Consider the following 20,173-nt stretch of genomic DNA (forward strand, 5'->3'; position numbering starts at 1 on the left):
AGCTGCAGAATGTCACTTTTTACAAGGTTGCATTCTTTCTTCTACGGCTATGAGAAATCTGTCCATCCTTTTTTCCTGGAAGGATACAGCAATCTTCAGTCCTCGACTTACTAATCCAGCAAGTAAAATATTATGCATTCCCTGAGACAAATATCCAAAGTGAAAAGGTGTTTTCAATTGTAGGATTGATACTAAGAGCAAATAGGACTTGGCTCCATTCACAAACCGTAGTTAAAAAAATAGGCCTATTGTATTTATTCATGCTAACTAAGATTTCTTTAATCAGATTGAAATAAAATATGGATAAAGCCTCTTATTTATTTTTGAATCGATAATAAACCAGTTAAAGATCTTGAGTGGGGGAGAGTGGAAAGACCTGATTACTAGGGAGAGCAAACACACAGAGATACTATATGCTTATGTGTTTTTGACTATTGTGGTGTATTTTCTATAAAACAGCAAAAGGATCAAGTTAGAGCTCTCCCCAGGATTACACCAATAGATTTTCTGTTTACATCTTTAATTATTCTTAGGTTTGAGAAAATAGGTCTTTTATAGTTTATTGATTTCTATGAACCAGTAGAGTTTTTAAAAATCACGTAGAAATCAATTTTTTTGTTTTCTTGGTTGTATTCTTTGAACGTCTGATAAGTTGTTTTCGGATAAGGTAACTAGATTTTCGGAGATTCAATTGAATACGAAATATAATAGTTGCCAGATCTAATTCTGTAGATTAGTGTATTCAGTTTTAAATTACTTTATATACTAAATTTCCAGCGGATCTACCAAGAAATGAATTGAGACTTAGCTGACTCTGCTGCCGTAAAATGTCTGCGTCACTGGCCTTCGGAAATATCGTCGCCGCTAGGAAACAAGTTAGCGCACATGTCTGTTCTCAAGATCCAAGGCTTTCACCCATAAAATATACATTTTTACGTCAATTTGACGTCTTTCTTAAACTTGTCTATTGTAAAACCGAAGAATGGACGTGAAATTGACGTTAAAGTGTGTAATTTCCGGACGAGCAGGGGTGTGGTTTTGTTTACCGCTCCCTCTACCATTATACGTTTTAAGGTTTTCTATATCGTGTAATACTAGCGGAATTCATTTATTATGTATTGTACTTTTTATCATAAACTCGTGAATACATTTTTTTTTAAATGTCTAGATAGAATCCTTTGACAAGCTCGTTAACATAAGACAAGCCAGCAAATGTATTTTTGCTCATCAGCGATCCGACCGGTAACGGGATCACGACCACCATATGCAAGAAAGAATGATATATCGATTCGGGATTACGAGAAATCACAAGAATTTGAGTCAAATCCGAACCCGAACCATCATTCTGGTAAATATATACCATAACGCATGGGGTCTAGCGGAAAATCTTTAAAATGTATTTAAATTTTAAAAATTTAATCATTTCAAACATATTGCAGACTTCAGATTAATAAAACGATGAGGTAATAGTTAATTTACATCGTCACGAAAAAATAAAGCATAGATTGAAGCAAAATAATTCAAAGTTTATGTAAATTATGAAGCGCGCTTAATTATTTTATATGATTCTTAAATGGAACATTTAAACATGCACTTAATTTTATGGATTTTCTTTAAATTATAAGTTTTCTTTTTATTAAATAAATTTGTATTTTTAAATCGGATATAAAAACTCTTGTTTTCAGTAAAATATTGCATTCACAAATTTATAATTAGATTAGAAAATTAAATCTAAATTGATTCCTATTATTAGTTACTAATATATTTGAAAATTAATGATACTTTATAATAAATAAAGTTATTAATTATTCTTAACTTAATTTTTATTAATTTTTTTTTTAAATAAAACTTTATGTAATTAAATATTTACTTGTAAAATTTTATTATGAGTTTATTTATAAGAAATTATTTTATAAAGAATTACACCTTTAATATAAGATTAAATCCGATTTAAAATAATTAAAGTCTTTATTTTTAATGTAAAAAAACTTTATATATGTAAAAATTATGAATTTATATTTATTCTACATTAAATAATAAAAAAATATATTTAATTCTCTTACTGACTTTAAAAGAATACTTTAATTTTTTTTAAAATGAGTTTAAACCGAATTATGTATAGAAAATTTATTCGACAGACATCTAATGAGATTTTTTAACATAATATATTCTCGAATGGAATGTCCCAACTATAAATGAAAGCAATTAAAAAAAAAAAAAAAAAAAGGGAACTGAATATAGGTTATTGACTTCAACATCACACAGTGGAAGCTTATATACAGGAGATATTCACGCTCAGAAACATTCCCAATGTGTATAAATTCGAATGGTAATATTTAACGAGAAGATTAATGGCAATTAAGACAAAATAAAATCCATAATTTGGATATTATATGCTGTAAAAACTTTCCGTCTCTACGTTAGCCATGTCGGACTAATTACAACGTTCGTCCGTCCAATACCATTAACGAACGTATTTTTATTAGCCGTTTTTTTTTTGGTGCGTCATTTCCGAATTTAGCCGATCTCTTTCCGAAGTCGAGTATAGAAAATTTCTATCGAGTCCGAACCGGTAGTGATTCCTTGATCAGGGTCATTCGGACATCTTCGGGATGATGTCCGAGGGATTGGTGACGTCACCGAGTCATGCCGGATGACGTCACAAGACAAGAAGTCCAAAGAAAAATGGCGTCTTGTTTGTGATGTTGACGAGCAAACGAGTCGAAGCGGTTCCGTACAGTTATTCGTTAGCCGATAGACAACTCAGCCATTCAGCACCGAAGTCATGACTGCGAATATGTACAGAGTTGGCGGTAAGAACATTTTTATTTTCCGAGTGTTGTTTATCGATGTTGACCACGTTAGGCTTAACTCTCATAGAAAAAGCATCCCGAAAGAAAGAAAGTCCAATGTTTGGACTCTACATGAGTTTATACCGGAAACGGTTTTTATTTTATCAATTCGACTGTTGTGATTCAACGCAAAAAAACATCTTTCTTCTTTTTCTTCTCCGTCGTCGATTAGGATTTTTAAACGTTTTAAAAAACTCTTCAATTTTTAAATTTTTAAAATATAATAATTACTAGAAGAGAAACACTGATTCGGATCGTCACCCCGGATTAAAAAATAAATAATAATAAAAACGAAACCCTTTGGTGGAAGATCGTCTATTCACTCTACAAATATATTCGATTTTGTACCACATTAATTAAATTTATGCATTTTTCTTTCTTTCTAAATAAATAAGGCATCATAAATTAAAAAAAAAAGAAATTATACTGTGTTGGGCTATATAATAAATTGAGTTTTGTCTTTCAGTTTAACCATTTTAATTTATTACTTATTTAATATTAAATTTGTCATTTAAAAATGAATACAGCTTATGATTTATATAATATATATATACATATATATATAATTAAAAACTGGAAGTTTAAATTAAATCTATTAACTTATATTAATTCAATTATGATGATAAAAGTTTGCATTATTAATTATTTGTTGTTAAAAATTTGCTTGATTTACTAATAAAAAAAATTATTATAGAAATACTTATTTGTGAACAAATTAATTTTTTGTTTTTTTATTTTTTTTTGAGCACAGATTGTTTTAGTATATTTAATATGATTTAAAATTGTCTTGTATATTTTTAGTGTGTTTCTCGTTTCTTCGGGTTTTTAGATTTAGACGGAACGAGTACATAATTTTAAAGGAATTATATATTATATTAATATAAATTGTTAATGATTAACTGTTGAACGTGTCTGTTCAAAGTTTTCAATTGTTTAGCTTTAGACAAACTAGATTACTGTTAATTAAATTAATTTAATTATTTATTTATTTTGTCAAGTAAGATAGAAAAATATTCATGTGATTGGGTATTATAAAAAAAATTTACATATACATTTTAGATTAATATTTGAAGCAATTTATATATTCTGATTATATATTATATATTTTTTTACCTGCATTATGAATTTTTTGATTATTAGTAACTATTATTGTAGGATATTAATAAGTGGGTAAATTCGGAATGAAAAAATGCATATTAATAAAAATTACTTAATTTTTATTAGAAAAAGAAGAAAATTGAAATATATAAACTTTATGAATAATCATTTTATAATAATTATAAAATTACATATTACAGTTTTCAAATATTTCAGAAAAATATGAAATATTGTGATGAATGACAGTTTTAAGAAAAACAAACTAATTTTTACTTTCTTAAAGAAATCAAAGTGTTATTGGTTTAACATTTTAAAACTTATTCTGAACAAAATATTGTAATTATATTTTTAAAATGATAAAAAAGAAAAAAATGAACGATTACTTTATGTATTATTTACTTGAAAGGGTAGATTAATATTAAGGATCCAAATATGAATCCTTATTATTAAAAATTGTTTGACATTAGTAGCTTGCAAAGTATAATTTAATTTCAGAATACAAAATATTTTATAATTGACTTTTAATTATTTACTAAAGTGATTTTAGTCATCTATTGATGATAAATAGAATGCATTAGAGTTTTTCTTCAATTTTATTATTACTACTTTTAACTTTTAGCAGATGGGTTCTTAAAGAAAGATGATAATTACATTGAAAACATATATAATTTTTGATATATTTCAAGTAGAAAATACAATGAATGAATTTATTCATTTATTTGTTAAATAATACAGGTAATGTTCTAAATGACAAGAGAGAATTACCCTGTAACAAATTCTTGGATTAAATGCAAAATAGCAACAACAATAAGTGCAAAAATGTAGAATAAATTTGTTATATAAATTTACATTTTATATAACAAATTTAAGGTTAAAGCTTGAATATTCTTTAGTTATTGCTACATATTTTTTGACTACTATAATTAAAGCCAAATAATTTTTTTAATGAGTTATCATTCTCATTATCACTGAATTTAAAGAAATAATTAAAATATTTAATAAAACTTGATTATATAAATATTTGCTATTGAATTTATAATGTTTAGTATTAAAATATATTTATCAATTATAAAATATGCATAAAAAGAAATTTAAAACACAGGAAAAACACATACTATATTTTTTATAGGAAATGTTTCACAAAAATTTCTTGGGAACCAAATTGCACATATACATAAACATTATCTTACATGATATTAAAACTATCAATTGTAAATTAAAACATTGTTCAAAACATAGTAAAAGACAATAGATAAAAAATTTTTAATAACTGGATTAATTGCTATTATTCAGTCAATAAAAGACTTTAGTCTATTATTTAATTCTTGATATACTGACTCCCTAGATTTTCAAAAAAACAAAAAAAAAGCAATTATTGTAAATTTTGCTTTAAAAATTTAATTTAGAGAAACAAAATTTTTAAATGTGAGAATTTATCAAGGCCTAACTTTAATTTGTTGATTATCCAGTATGTGAGACAGTATAATAAACAATTACAATTAGTATAACCAAATAATTTTTCTAATTATTATAAATTGTATTTATACAACATTTTTCAGTATGATAAATTTTTTTGCTTTGCTTTAAAATATTGGAAGTTTGTTCTAAATTGAAAAGTAAATAAATAAAAATATAGTTAGTTAAACAAATTAGATTTACATCACTCAATTATTAATTTTAATTTCAAATTATTAGAAAACTTATTTTTGAATGAATTTAACAATATGCTTATTCATATAATAAAACTCTTAATTTGTATTCAATTGCATAGTTATCAAAAGGGTCATTTTTAATTTAAAGAAAGTATTAAATTATCAAATGTTATGATGTGTTAATGAAAAATATTCTTTATATGCTGGCTGGATTAATTAGATTAATATTTATTAGATATTATTAAAAAAAAATATGAATAATTAATTTTTACTGAATTTTGTACGTTATAACTGAAAAATCTTAACAACTGAATTATAAAATATAAAAATTTGACTTATATAAAATTTTATATATATCTGTCTGTTTCATTATAAATTAACTAGTATAAAAAATTAATGACACTTAAGGATATTGTTTATTCTTGGAATAATGAAAATGTATAAATGTGTGTAAGACAACTATATCTGTAATAATCTCATATTTCTAATAACAGTTAGTATTATCTAGAACAGTGGTTATCAAACTTATCAATCCACAGACCACTAAAACTGAATCACAAACTGCAGAGCATCTATGCCCCCATCCATTTCTTATCCTGTAAATATCACCTTAGATAATGATAAAATATTTTGACACACAATCTGTTTTGTAACCTAATCTAATAGATACGTGATTCATGAAAACATTCTTTGGCTAAACAGCGTAGAATTTCATTCTGGAAAAATAACTAGGTCAGTTGTGGACCACCTGGTGCATGCGTGTGGACTGCCAGTGGTCCATGGACTGTACTTTGAGAACCACTGATCTAGGGTTAGGCTATTTATTAAAGCTTGTTATTCACATCTCTGTTCATGTGATAAGACAAAATAAGTTTAAAATAATAGGTTTTAATGAAGTTTTTAGTGGTATTTGTTTTATATATTCTGATAAAATGGTAAAATAATGCATAAACACTATTTCTAAATAAATATAGTAGCAATGAAAATGTATATGTTCATAGAAAATGAAGTATGTCATATTCATGGCAATAACATTTACATGTCAGTATATTAGAAGTATGTATGTTTCTGAAAGCAATACAGATAGTCCTTGACTTTCTGACAATATGCTCTTTCATACTCAATACATTGATATGCCAAAGTCAGTTTTCATGTGCTAAATTCAAACTTTTGTACATTTGCAGCTAACAAATAAATATTTCAAGCTATCATACAGAGACATTTTCTGTCAATTTTGGTTTTGAAAACATCAAAGTTGAACATTAATTTTTATTGTCTATTTTCTGTTTGTGTTCTGATCAGTGGCGTAGCGTGGGTGTCAGCTGCCTGGGGCGGAGAAAAATTTCGCTGCCCCCTTATTTAGGTATTTTTACAAGATATTATTATTTATTGTGAAATTTTGCCGCCCCCTATAAGTGCCGCCCGGGGCGGGCCGCCCCTGCTGCCCCCACTACGCTACGCCACTGGCTCTGATTTTAATTTTTCTACTTTAATAAGAGTTTTACATTTCAACTACTGAATACACCGGGTTGTTAATCCGTTTCTTAGGTGCAAATGTTTTTGACGCCCCTTCTGGGCTCTTCTTTAGGCATTCCAAATCCGTTGCTAGCTGTTCCTTAAATTTTAAAGCTTCTTCATTTGGAATGCCTGAAGAAGAGCCCAGAAGGGGTGTCAAAAACGTTTGCACCTAAGAAACAATTTACTCCGATTATTTGGTTTAAGTAAGAAGTTTTTTATAGTTTTACATTTTTTTTTTTTTTTTGGATTGTGGAATGGAACTTCTTTTAAAACATCACCTCTACTGTTTAATTTTTAGACATTTGATTTTCATATATATTTTATATATTATGATCAAAAGTTGGAGACTGCCTGTATGTAAATGCTTAGTTTACAATATTCTGATTCAATAATACTAATATTCAATAAGCTAACCACTCTGTTAGATGACCAGATTTTCTTGGAACAGAATTTTTATTTCATAGGACTCATTATTTTTAATCTTTCTTAAGCTAACCATCTCTTTACCTGTTAATAACCCTCTGGACTCATAATCCCTTTGTATAAAATATTCTCTTTGAGACACATCATCTTGAATGGGATGATGAAATTGAAATCATGGACATGTACATTGTTGGACATGTTATGCTGTTGCATTAGGTATAAAAATTTATCTCAATCTTTTTTCCAACTTCAATGTCTTCTTTTTTTTCTATTTTGTCTTATGGAGAATATATTGCAGACCCCCTTATAACACAGTAGATACGTTCCGTGTTATATGATTCCATGTTGTACGAGTTACTTAGATTTTAAAAATACACGAGTCGTTCACAGCCCAAAGCGATTAACTTAATTGTTATATTTAAAATAACTTTCTTTAGTAATCAGGCTTAAGGCACTACATGACAACAATTTTTATGGCCGTTGAATAATAAATGTTTTTTTTTTCCACACGAAAACAACTTTCTTGCCTAAACTGTCCATATATACACGTACCGCTGGACGGTGGTCATCCAATCAATGTCCTTGCTATGCTGGTAGCTCTCAAGTAGGTCCGCTGCTCGTCCACTATTGGTCCAGATTCAACCAATCCTGTCGAGACACGAGTCGGCTATGACAATCTGTCTCATTCTTTTACCGTGTTATACGAGCCTCTTTTAGTGTGTTATACGAACACGATCACAATTTTTCTGCTGTGTTATACGAATCCGTTTTATATGAACCCGTGTTATAGGGGGGGTCTACTGTTCCTAATTTGTTGTTAATAGCCTCGACAAGTTAGCCTATGCTTTATTCTTATGTTCTTTTTATTCTTATTAAACCAAATGTAACAAAGCCAATGAATTTAATCTTTTCATTAACAAGGATAGATAAAATGGTATATAAACATTCAGTTCATTAATTTGATTTTTAATTAAAACTTAACTAACTATAAGATTATTGGGCTATGTTAAGGCTTATCAACAATTATTTTATAATTATTAAAATTAGCCTTAATAATATATTATTAATATTAGCCTGATAATCTGATAGTTTGTTTGGCTTTGATGAAATGGTAATTGATTACAACAAATTTGGCTAGGATTTGATAGTTTTTGGAATTTGACATGAAAGAGGGGTTTGTTTGACCAAATAGAAAAGAAATACTTAAGATATTATCTTATCAGAAAAGTTAAAATAGAGAAAGCAAATGTCTATTTCAGATTACTTTAAATCAAACATTTAAGATTGTGTGCATTACATTTTCATATACAGGTTAGTTTAGTGGGATATGATTATGGGTAAAATTCCAAGGGAGAATGCTTTCCTGAAGGCTTTTCTGTGGGAAACTAGCCCCTGTTTAGATATGCACGAAAAAACCCAGAAAACCATGTCACCAGCCCATTGGTGAGATACAAACCCACAACCAGCTACTACAGTAGTTTTCAGTGGTTTTAATCCACTCAACTATTGGGCTTTTTCATGTACGTACAGTACACAGATGTACAAGTGATGTCTTAAAAAATTTTCTTGCAGTATTGTAAATCAATACATAGACATTTTTGAATAGCTTCTGTATTGCCTACACTAGTCTGTATAGTGTTACATTAGAATACTATGTATATTATGTAATATTACAATTGGATATAGTACTACATAAAATCTATCCATTATCTTTTCATCACCTTTTGAAAAGTCCATCCCTTAAGATGACGAATTTTCTTAAGTCATAGATTTTACTGTATTTAAAATTAAATAAGGTCAACTACACAAGAATATAAAATTGGGAAATTAAAGTTAATTTTTGATACATCCATATATGCAAATAGAAAAAAAAAATTCAAATTTTTTTATTTATTAATATTAACATGAATTTAGTACAATTCAATGTCATGGCACTTTCAAAACAGCTGTTTGTTTTTATTTTTCAACATAGTTACCATTCTTTCAGAAGAATTTATTCCAATGTCATCTGAGTAGCTGAGTTGTTCCATGCCATGTTGTTCTGTGCTATGTAGAAAACACTTGATTCTGATGATTGGTATAGCCATTTCCAGACTTTGGCTTTTGTCTTATCATGATTAATTTATTGTTTGGTTATATAGATCTGGATCATGGTTTTGTTGCAATTTTATGTTTTTATCTTTTGTCATTTTAATATACTTTTAGAACATGATTATATAGCTCCCTTTATAAACTAAAGCTCTCTTTCCTAACTGACTCCATAACTGTGTAGTTGGCACAGTTTGGTCCAAGAGGCCATGTGGCATAAAAAGCTAAATCAACACAGAAGTTGTGTGAAAGTTCCTTTTATAAAAAGCTAACCAACCATCCAACTTTTACTTTGTCATGTGACAGTTAATGTTTCCACAATATGCTTCTTGAGTTTGTGAAAAGGTGGAAAGTCTGAAGAGCTAAGCCTGGACTGTAGGAAAGACGGGCCAAAATCCTACACTTTCACAGCAATACAACTATGTTTTTGCATTGTTGTGCAGAAGTATAATACCAAGGAATAAAAGACCTGGCCGCTTGTGACAGTTGTTCTCCTTCAAATAAGTAACTGTTTCCTGATAAGCATTGGCATTCACTATCACTTTCTTATCAAAATGGTAAAAACTCCATGTGTAAACACCCCAAAATGTCCCAAACAACAGTCACCAAAACTTTTCCCAGCATTTTCTGACATCTTGAATTTCCTGTTGACAAGGGATGCCAGATGGTTCCATGTCACATATTCCTTCTTGGTTTCAGATTGGAAATGACTAATCCAGGCTTCATCTCTAGTGACAATGAAACTTCAAAATTCTACTCCCTCTTTTGCATAATGGCACAAGTGTTCCAAGACAAACTCATTTGCAAGTACTTTTGATCTGCAGAAAGCTGCCTGAGGACCTACTGTCTGGAAACTTATGTCATGGAAATCCAAACACTCATGGACATCCTTTCACATGGTACCATATGAACAGCCAAACATGTCTTTCAGTTTATTCATTGATGCAGATCTTTTACATTTGCTTCCATTGATAGCACCTGACAGTGTGATGCTTACTAAAGTACAATCTTAAATCAGGATGACAACAACTCTCTCATGCCTCCTCAGGATATTAACATTGGTTTCTCTGCAAGGGCAGTAATAAAGAAGGTACATAAGAATGCTCATAGATATATTGCAATTTTGAAATAGATTATTTGTGATATTTTGAAGAAAATAAAAGCAGTGAAAATTGTTGGCTTTGTGCAAAAAGTTCTTATTGTTCCTTGTAGAAATGTGAATTTTAAATGAGGATTTTCCATCAACTCAGAATATCTAATAGAAAATATGAGGGAAGAGTCATTAGTAGCCAGTAAACTTGTGTATGAGACAGTGAAAGCCAAAGGTTAAGGTGACCAGACGTCCTGCTTTTGGCGGGACAGTCCCGATTTTTAACAATTTGTCCCACGTCCCGCAGTGTTCTAAAAAAGTCCCGACTTTTTGGAAGGATTAAATTTTTGTCAATTATGTGTCATAATCTTGCGTCTTATATTTAAGATTCGGTAAAGATCGTTTTGTATTGTGGGGTACGCCATATTAGATATATATTTTGTTCTAATTTTTGTATATTTTCCTTTCTTTCGTCTATTGTTGGTCCCTTGTAGAAATTTCCGTTCCAACCCTTCCTACTTGGGTGGTGGTAACTAATCTCTTTAGAACAAAAGAGAGGAATGTGACCCTGAGGGCTGTGTCTGTGAACAACAGGTATTCTTTGCTGAGATATTACAATGATATTGAACATTTTCATTGGGTCATGTTAAAACAAGAACTTAATTGGGAAGATGTGCAAAAATCATTCGATCACATTAGTCAACATTTTCCAGATAGCAATATTTCCAAAAATGATCTTTTTAATGAAGTATCAGTATTAAAAAAAATATATTGATAAGGAAAAGGTTAAATCTTGGGCATCAGCAAAAATCTCAACAGAGAACAAATGGTAATTTGTGGACATCCGACAAATCACAATTAAGTGTTGAGACTATAAAAGCAATATTATGTGTAAAATATAATTTAACAAATTCTTGTGAAAAATTTTATGACATTTTAAACAACCACAGCAATTTATTTAAAAAAATTCACTCAAATGAGAAATATGTAAAAGAATAAAGAGTTTTTAAAAATTTATAATAGTATATATGTTTATTATATTTGTAAATTTTACATATGTTGAAATTTTAAAAAATGCAATACAATTTATGCGTTTTTTTATGATAAAATTTTGTTGCTCTAGAACAATTTTTTTTAAACAAGACAACCCCTCCCCCTCCTCGTGAATTTTGTCCTGCTTTACCAATGTTAAAATCTGGTCACCTTACTAAAGATGGAATTTCATCCTACTTCATTTTTAAAGAATGAATATGATGCCAGTTCAAATGGTATATTAAGTCCCATTTTAAAGAACTTAATTTTGTCAGTGTACAATGCATGTGACAGAACATTTGAAATTTAAGAGAATTAACAACTACTTTACAACTGATTAATATTAGACAATAATAAACACTGCAAAATCCTAACAAACATCAAGAAAATTATAAACAAAGTGTGAACATTTTCACCTGTGTTAAATGGGCATCGTCAGGCAACAAGCCTCTGTTACATACTATGTCAATAAACATGAATAAACTTCAGACATTACTATGGATGGACAAAAAAGACAATTATGATATGAAAATAGGGTAGTATAGTTGCAGTGTTTTTTTAATTGTTAATGTTATGGACAATTTCCTCGTGAGCTCATGTTTGTTACACTTCAAATATAACAATGTCATCATATCTGAAAATTAATATGAAGAAATAAAAATTTTATTTAACAACATACACGAGTTTAACTTACAGAGGCTTTGTTTTTGCTAAACAAGAAGTGATATCATGCTTTTTAAATCTCTTGTTTTATAACCTCTAAACATGAGGGATAATAATAGTAATAATATAGGAAAAAAACTAAATTAGTGAAGGCTTGAACCTACATCATGTAGTTTTAGTGCCTAGCATTTTATTCACTTGGCTATCACCATTACAAAGAAAAGAGAAACTGTCAAAAATATAAGCTAAACACACTGTTTTCAGAGGTCTGTTTTTCAGAAATGTTTGAGAAGTGGATCTTATTACTTGGACAAGGAGCTACTTGTGTTTAGGGCTTTGTGCTAACCAAGTTTCATTTGAATTGGAGACTCGAATGTCTGGTCCTCTCTTGTTAGCTCACAAGTAACCAGAAGCTGAAAATTGTCCTTATATATAGTAGTGGTCATCACTCATCAAATTCTGTAAAAATGTGTGTTTTTTAAATTAGTGTATCAGTTTCATGTAGACCTGCAAGAAACTGTAAGTTTGCATTATCCATGACATCATAAACACGAAAAAACTTCACATTGGTTAACAAAGTTTACTGCAGTAATGTTTGCAGTGATTGTATCATTGATTGGTATAAAAATCCATATAAAGGTGATGCACTTTTATAAGCAAAATGGTAGGTTTCAACAGTTAATATTATGTAAAAAGTCTGTAATTGTTATTTTGAAGGATTATCATCTCATAAAATAGTGCAGAGAATACATTGTTATCACTCAATAATTGTGTATTTGTTACAAAAGGAGTCATGAACATGGCAACATTGAAAGAAAAAGTGGATTAGATGGTATACAAATGAGTACACTATGCCAGGATAGGACTCTGAAGCATCTCAGCCTATGAGAACTTACTGCTAGTTCTTTCAAACTGAAAGTAAAGTGAGAACTGTGTAACAATTTCAGTGTGACATGGAATTAAAAGTTTACTGCCCATGTAAGAAGCCATTGCTGATGATTAAAGTGCACTGATAATGGCTTATCTAGGCTAAACAGCATACAGATTGAAGTGTTGATAAGTAGAATTCTGTTATGTTTTTAGATCAATCCAAATTCAATCTGCATGGATATAATGACAAATCCTGTGTTAGGCATGGGACAGGCAAGGGATTGTTTGAAGCAGACAGTAAAGTTTCTAGTGAGTCAAATGGTGTGGGAATGTATAACTAATAAAAGTTCTGGCAGACTATTGGGCCTGTGAATACAAAGTGCTACAAAATATTTTATATATCATGCTTATCCAAACAATCAAGAAACAATTTTGTGACGTGACTATACCTTCCAGGATGACTGAGCCTTGTTCCAAATTAGGATGGTGAGTAAAATAGAATTCTTTCTCTACAGTTTGTTAGCAAATTTATTAAAATATCATCGACATAGTGCAGGTATAGTGATGGATAACTGATGGCAAGAGGGGAGTAGAAAACCCTACGCTCGATTTCTCTTAATTTATTAAAAGTTGTTGTTTAGGTAAAAAATTCCTACGAGGTCCATATCAGATGCCTAAGCTACTAAGGTAAGTTTTTTCTACAAAAAAGTATACTAGGCAATTCCTATATGGAAAAATGAGCCTCTTCCTACATGATCAAAAATTTACGCATTAAAATTATATTTACATGTGAAACATTCTTGCATTGTTGCTTATATTTACAATAATCAAGAAATAATAAGTCTTTATTGTTTTTGACAGAATCAGTTAAAAAAAAAAAGGGTTCTCTGGGATATAACAAGTTTGAATAGTGAAAGATAAAAACGAGAGATTTTCACCATTTTAGAGAATTGTTGGGATATTACAGACATGAAAATTGTAGAGAAGAGGACTGAAAATAAACAGCAATTGTGATGAGTGTGTTAGAAGAGTTTAATGTAGGATACTTGCAGAAACTTGTCCACTCTGTACCAGAGTGCTGCAAAGCTTGAGATGATCCTATGAATTATTAGGATCTCATTCAATGAGAGAGAGAGAGAGAGAGAGAGAAAGGTGTTTTTCAGGCCTAATTATGCTGTAAATTTTTTCCTTTCATAATTGTGAATGAAAGTTTTTGCAACAGTGTTCATTAGCAATATTGGTGAGGCTATGGTGTGAAATTACATGTAATAAATTGCACTTTTGTAAAGGGTAGACCAGCCCTATTTTACAAAAAAATACTATCTTTTTAATTGTGATGGGATTGTCACCTGTGGACATTTTAGACTGTTTTACATAATTTGGCAGAGACATAGCCTCTAAAGAAAGGTCATCTCTGATGTGGAGAATAGTTTGTTCTTGGTTATTGGACGTGGCGAGTAGAGAAGATATTTTTAGTATCTGTTTACGTCTTTTAATGTTGTTAATACTGTATCTCTGCCAGCCCTATTATACAAAGATATTCTTGAATCAGTTTGATTCAAAAAATATATGCATCCTAGGTAGTGTTACCACCCGTCTGGTTTTCATCGGACAGTCTGGGAATTGACTCACTATCTGAGTGAACTATTAATTTTGTCCGGGAATTTTGTAGAAATTGTGAAATTATGATGAAACAAAGTTCTTGCAAATATTTTTATAAATTTACACCATTTGAACAACGAAAGACCTCACTCACTGAAACTCATCTGCCATTCCGCCATGTTATTCTGTTTATGCTGACATGTGATGTGCAACCTGCCTCTCGGTTTTTTTTTGTTTGCTTGTATATTACTCCTACACAAGTCCCTAGTCCCTAACTGTAACTGATTTAGAACCAGCATGCACATTATTCTTTGCATTGTAAAATGACATTGCACATGTGTCAGGAACTTCTGTTCGAACAAACCTGACCTGCCGTCTGGGTCGGCAGTTTTGTAAAGGTGGCAACACTAATCCTAGGTGTGTGGCATATGGGACTCCCATTGTACAGAAGCTTGACATTTTGCTGTTTTTCTCCAAATGTGATTTGTGATTCAATTTTATGCTGAATGTTGAAACAAGCAGACTAGGGTTTTTATCCTCACTTGCAATTGCCAGTATTATAATTTTATTACTACTTTAATAAAAATATTGCCAAGTGGCAATTTTGTATTTTGGCGCTATGCAGCGCAACCTATGCTACACATTTTGTTGTTATAAATTGCAATTGTAGCTAAAATGCATTACAATTGCAAACTACTTTATATATCTGTTGCACATCTTTTTTTAGTATATATTCTAGGTTCTTGCAATTTCCTTGGCCACCAGGGTTGATAAATAGTGGCAACAGTGGCCTTTTTTGTCATTAAAATTACATGATGCATATCTGGAATATTTAATGCTCTTTTTAACCCTCAGTCAGTTATTATTTGATAATATTTTTGTAATTGTATACATAGTCAGGGTCACTCTAAAAAATTTTTAAATCTGAAAAATCACCAACCATTTAGCCAGTTATTAAGGTTTTTCCATCACTTCAAATTATTTATCACCACCAGTTTTACTTACTAATTAATGCAGGTGCTGATAGCCTTATCAATTTGGAGTCTGGGAAACAAAAGAAACAGATAAGCAGTCACTCAGAAGTGGGAATCATTTTTCAATAATTTTTTTATGAATAATTCCAAAATAACACATTTGATCAGTGCTTAAACAGTATTTCATAGGTTTTGTCATAAAATTTTTTGCTTTAGCTTAAGCTTACTTTATAATTCAATTTTACTCTGAATGTCAAAATAAGCGGACTAGTGTTTTAATCGCCAGTATTATATTTTTATCACCACTTTAATAAAAATAAAGCCAAGTGGTGATTTTGGCACTATGAAGCCTAACCCTTACATAGCATTATCAGTATAATGATGTTAGAAACATAGCCATTTAAAGTATCTTACCATAGTTGTTTGTTGGATTTGGAGCATAAGTGTTTTGTGAAAATTGTTGCTAAGCAGATAGTAACAACAGGAGTGTTATTAAAAATTGGTAAAGGCTATAGATGAAAGTACTCTTTCTTATTATTTAGTAGCAAGATGGTTTAAACTGTTTATAGAAGACAGAAGTCATTAATGGAAACATTGACATTTTTCAATCATTATCCTTGTATGGCATGTGCAAGCAGGAGGTTTTTGTCAGTCATCTTCTCAACTTTACTGTCACTACACTATTTTAGCTATATGTCAAATTGGTTTCTAATGTGGTGAGGATTTCTTCCATTCCAAACCTAATAACCGGTGTAAAACACTTATATTTCTGGCTAATGTTTTCGGTCCCTCCACTGAGACCTTCCTCAAGCCTATATTTCTTCTTACACGATCTTTTCAAAACGATTTTCGAACAATCGAACCTTTAAAATTTTCCGTTATGCACGTGCCACCCGATTAAATCGAAAAAATCGAACAATTCTGATTCAAAGCGTTTAAAAACTTCCGTAAAACTTCCAAATCCTAACGCTTTAATCGTATAACCAATCCTATGCTAATTAAGACCGCTCCATCATTCCTCTAAAAGTATCTTGCCATCCCTTTTATTACGATGCCATCTACATTCTTTTTCTAACATTTTATCACTTTCACCAAACTGCCCCTCCGTTACTTCGTTAAACTTCCCATTCATTCATTCCGTCTCGTCTTTTTGCAACAGGGCCTGCCAAGCCATCGATAACCTCATTTCATCCTTTGCGTTTATTGGCAGTGACGACTGGAACGCTTTACAAATTTCTATCTGTTCTAACCATCTAATATGCTCCGTATGAATGGTGGTGGCCAGCAATTTTGCAGCTTTAAAGTCCGGGATGATTTCCGGATCCGATGCGTAAACCGTCAAGGAGGTGGTATTTCTCCCATTCTCAACGTCCTTCTGGTGTTCTCTTATTCGAACTTCCATAGCCCTTTTGGTGGATCCGATGTATACCAATTCTCTATTACATCGATTATCGGCTAATGGAATAGCGTATACCCCCGGAAGTTTGTCCTTATCCGGTCTATCCTTGTCATTCCTTAGTATTTGCATCATAGAGGGGCATCTCCTGTATGCTATGCCTAACCCTTGCCTTTTCACAATCCTTCTATATAACTGTGCCAAGCACGGGTTGTACAAAATTGGTACGATATTCTTTTCCTTATTCCTATTCTCAGGTGGATTCTGATTGCTGGCATTTACGTAATCTTTTTCTAGTTGTGGTACCAACCTGCCGTAGCCGTGCCTTTTTGCCACCTCACTCAAATATTCGATTTCTTTTCGTACAGCTTCCTGGGTGGTGCTATGGGTGTGCGCCCTTTTAACCATGGACCTGAATGCTGCTCTTTTATACAGAAACGGGTCACATGAATCCGCTGTTATATAATTCGCACTGCCTGTGGTCTTCCTGTATACTTTCGTGTGCAACCCGTTACTCGTTATTTGAATGTCTATGTCCAGAAAATGCACTGCTTTATTGCTGTGTTGTTCCAACTCTATAGTAAGGCCGTACCTATTGTCATTCATCTGTTGTAGGAATGAACTGACGTCCGCATCTTTCCTCCATAATATTAAGACGTCATCCACATATCTTCTATATAACAGGATGCTTTTGCTGAACCTTGGAATTACTGCCTCCTCCAACTTTCTAAAGAAGTTGGAGGAGGCAGTAATGTATATCAAAAACACATGTATATCAAAAACATGGCTAATAGTAAGCCATATCCATATGGAAAAAGCATATTAAACACTCTTTACATATACAGATATCTTTAATTTCTGTGACGTGAGATCTCCATTAAGCAGTATTTATAAAATTCTTAAGTTTGTACAGTTATATTAGATGATTCATATTTTTAAAGTATATTTGCTCTACTTAATAAGAATTTTTTTTGCAGCATTTTATTTTGGTTGATAGCTTTTAATCATTCTTAGATATTACATTTATTTAAAAATGAACAGTGCATTTATTCTAAAATAATGGTTGTATTTGAAAAGGGTATAATTTTATTTCATTCATTAATGATTTAGTCTAGTTGATATTTATGGTAGCGCACTAATTTTGTTATAAATTATGAAAAAATTTAAGATGATTTTTGTCAATAATCATCATCATAAAGAAAATAATTTTTGTATTTTATAAAATTAAAACACAAAAATTCATAGTCAGATTCTTAGAGACAAGTGTTTTTTTTCTGTTGTTTTCAGTGCGTACCTTTATTTTTTCTGCATTTGTTCAGAATTGGATTAAGCTATTTCATTATTTGATACTTTATTGATTATTTCCACATCCTACAAATGATCTTTAACTGTTGACTTTGTCAGCTTGAAAGGTATGGAAACTTATTTGGAGTGGACTAGATGTAATTAAAATATAAATAAATAATGAAGTATTTAAAAATTTTCAAAAACAGGATTATAGTAATTTAAAGTTCAAATTTGTCAAAATTGAGAATTTGGAGTTTGATAAATCACTCATTTTTTCTTTTTTTTTAATGAAATATAATTATTTAGCTCTTTTTAATATAATTAATTGAAATTTGTGAACTGTAATTTCTGAAGTAGGAATATAATTGAGAGATTATTGATACTAACTACATTGTTTTCATATAGATGAAATGAACAGAACTAAGCTTGCCAACTCCCCAGAGTTGATTCTGGGAGTTTTGACAGTTTTTACTTTCAGTAATATCAGAATGCTGTCATCTAGTCTTTAGTCTGTTTTAATATATACACGAAAGATGATTATCTTGTGAAGTAAATATGATAAGAATATGCCTCCATTCAGAAGTTCAAGAATTTAAAAATTTTTGCCAATTTTGGGAGAGTTGGCAACTCTAAACAGGTTACTTCTTAATTTAAAAATCTCTCAAAAGAATTTGACAGTTTTGTAAAATTTTGATGATGATAATTTGATAGACCTGTTATCTAAGATTGCTTATATGCAAATAAATTGCCAAAAAATTGTTGTAATTAACTTCCTAAATGGTTCATTATGAGAGAGATTCATTTTTTAAATTTTTTTATAGCGTTTATTATTATTTACCAGCACTAGTTTCTTACCATATTTTGATTGAGATTATAATTTTAAATTACTGTGGTGCTCATATTTCAAATTTAATTTATTCTAGGAGACTGTTCAAAGTCCAAATCAATTTTTCCAACTAGAAATAATGGAAAGTGAATTAATTCATTCCCAGACCTAAACAATACCTATTTTCATAAACTTAAAACAGCAAATATACTTAATTTAAGGTAAAAATAACACAATTCTAAAATTCAGCAAAAGTTGAGATATTTTCAACATCTAACAAACTGGTCAAAAGGTCGTTGAATGGAGACAAACTGGCAGTTAGTATGTACTTCATAGTGCTTCATATGCCAATGTGAAAAGCATCAATTTATGTTAGATAAAAAAAAAATAATCAGGTAGACCAGTGGTTCCCAAAGTGTGTGACGCGGTTTCCTCACGGGTGCCATGAAATGTTATAAAATTTTTATAATGTACTTGTTAGAATTTGACATAGGGTGCCTTGGGAAAATCTGCATTTAGCAAGAGTGCCTAGAATCCAAAAAGTTTGGGAACCACTTAGGTAGACTAATGCAAAGCATACAGAGAATTGTACTGAGATACAATGATATTCCTTTTTGGTCAAAAACTGCTTATAAGACCAATTGCTTATTTATTCATAATAATAATAGCAATATACAAGTTTTGAAATTCTAAAAAATAACAAAAGCTTATCATATTCTGCTGTAACTAGTAACCTTGTAATTTACCAGTACCAGTTACTGTAATTTTGTATAGATAACCCTTTTGGCATACATCTCGCAAA

General features: G+C 30.4%; 1 protein-coding gene across 2 annotated transcripts in view; it reads left to right on the forward strand.

Annotated features, from left to right (window-relative positions):
* The first annotated feature begins 2,526 nt into the window (after positions 1 to 2,526).
* The window catches only part of MTA1-like (metastasis associated 1-like), a 112,618-nt gene continuing 94,971 nt past the window's right edge, over positions 2,527 to 20,173 (forward strand). The window contains exon 1 of one of the 2 annotated variants that reach the window (XM_067288431.1): positions 2,527 to 2,813. In XM_067288431.1, coding sequence (XP_067144532.1) covers positions 2,786 to 2,813 — 28 coding nt within the window. In that variant the 5' untranslated portion in view covers positions 2,527 to 2,785. The remainder of the gene's footprint in view (positions 2,814 to 20,173) is intronic. The other variant, XM_067288430.1, reaches the window with a different exon arrangement.

The sequence above is a fragment of the Centruroides vittatus genome, unplaced genomic scaffold (assembly GCF_030686945.1).
Source record: "Centruroides vittatus isolate TY-2023 unplaced genomic scaffold, ASM3068694v2 scaffold_861, whole genome shotgun sequence".
Lineage (NCBI taxonomy): Eukaryota > Metazoa > Arthropoda > Arachnida > Scorpiones > Buthidae > Centruroides > Centruroides vittatus.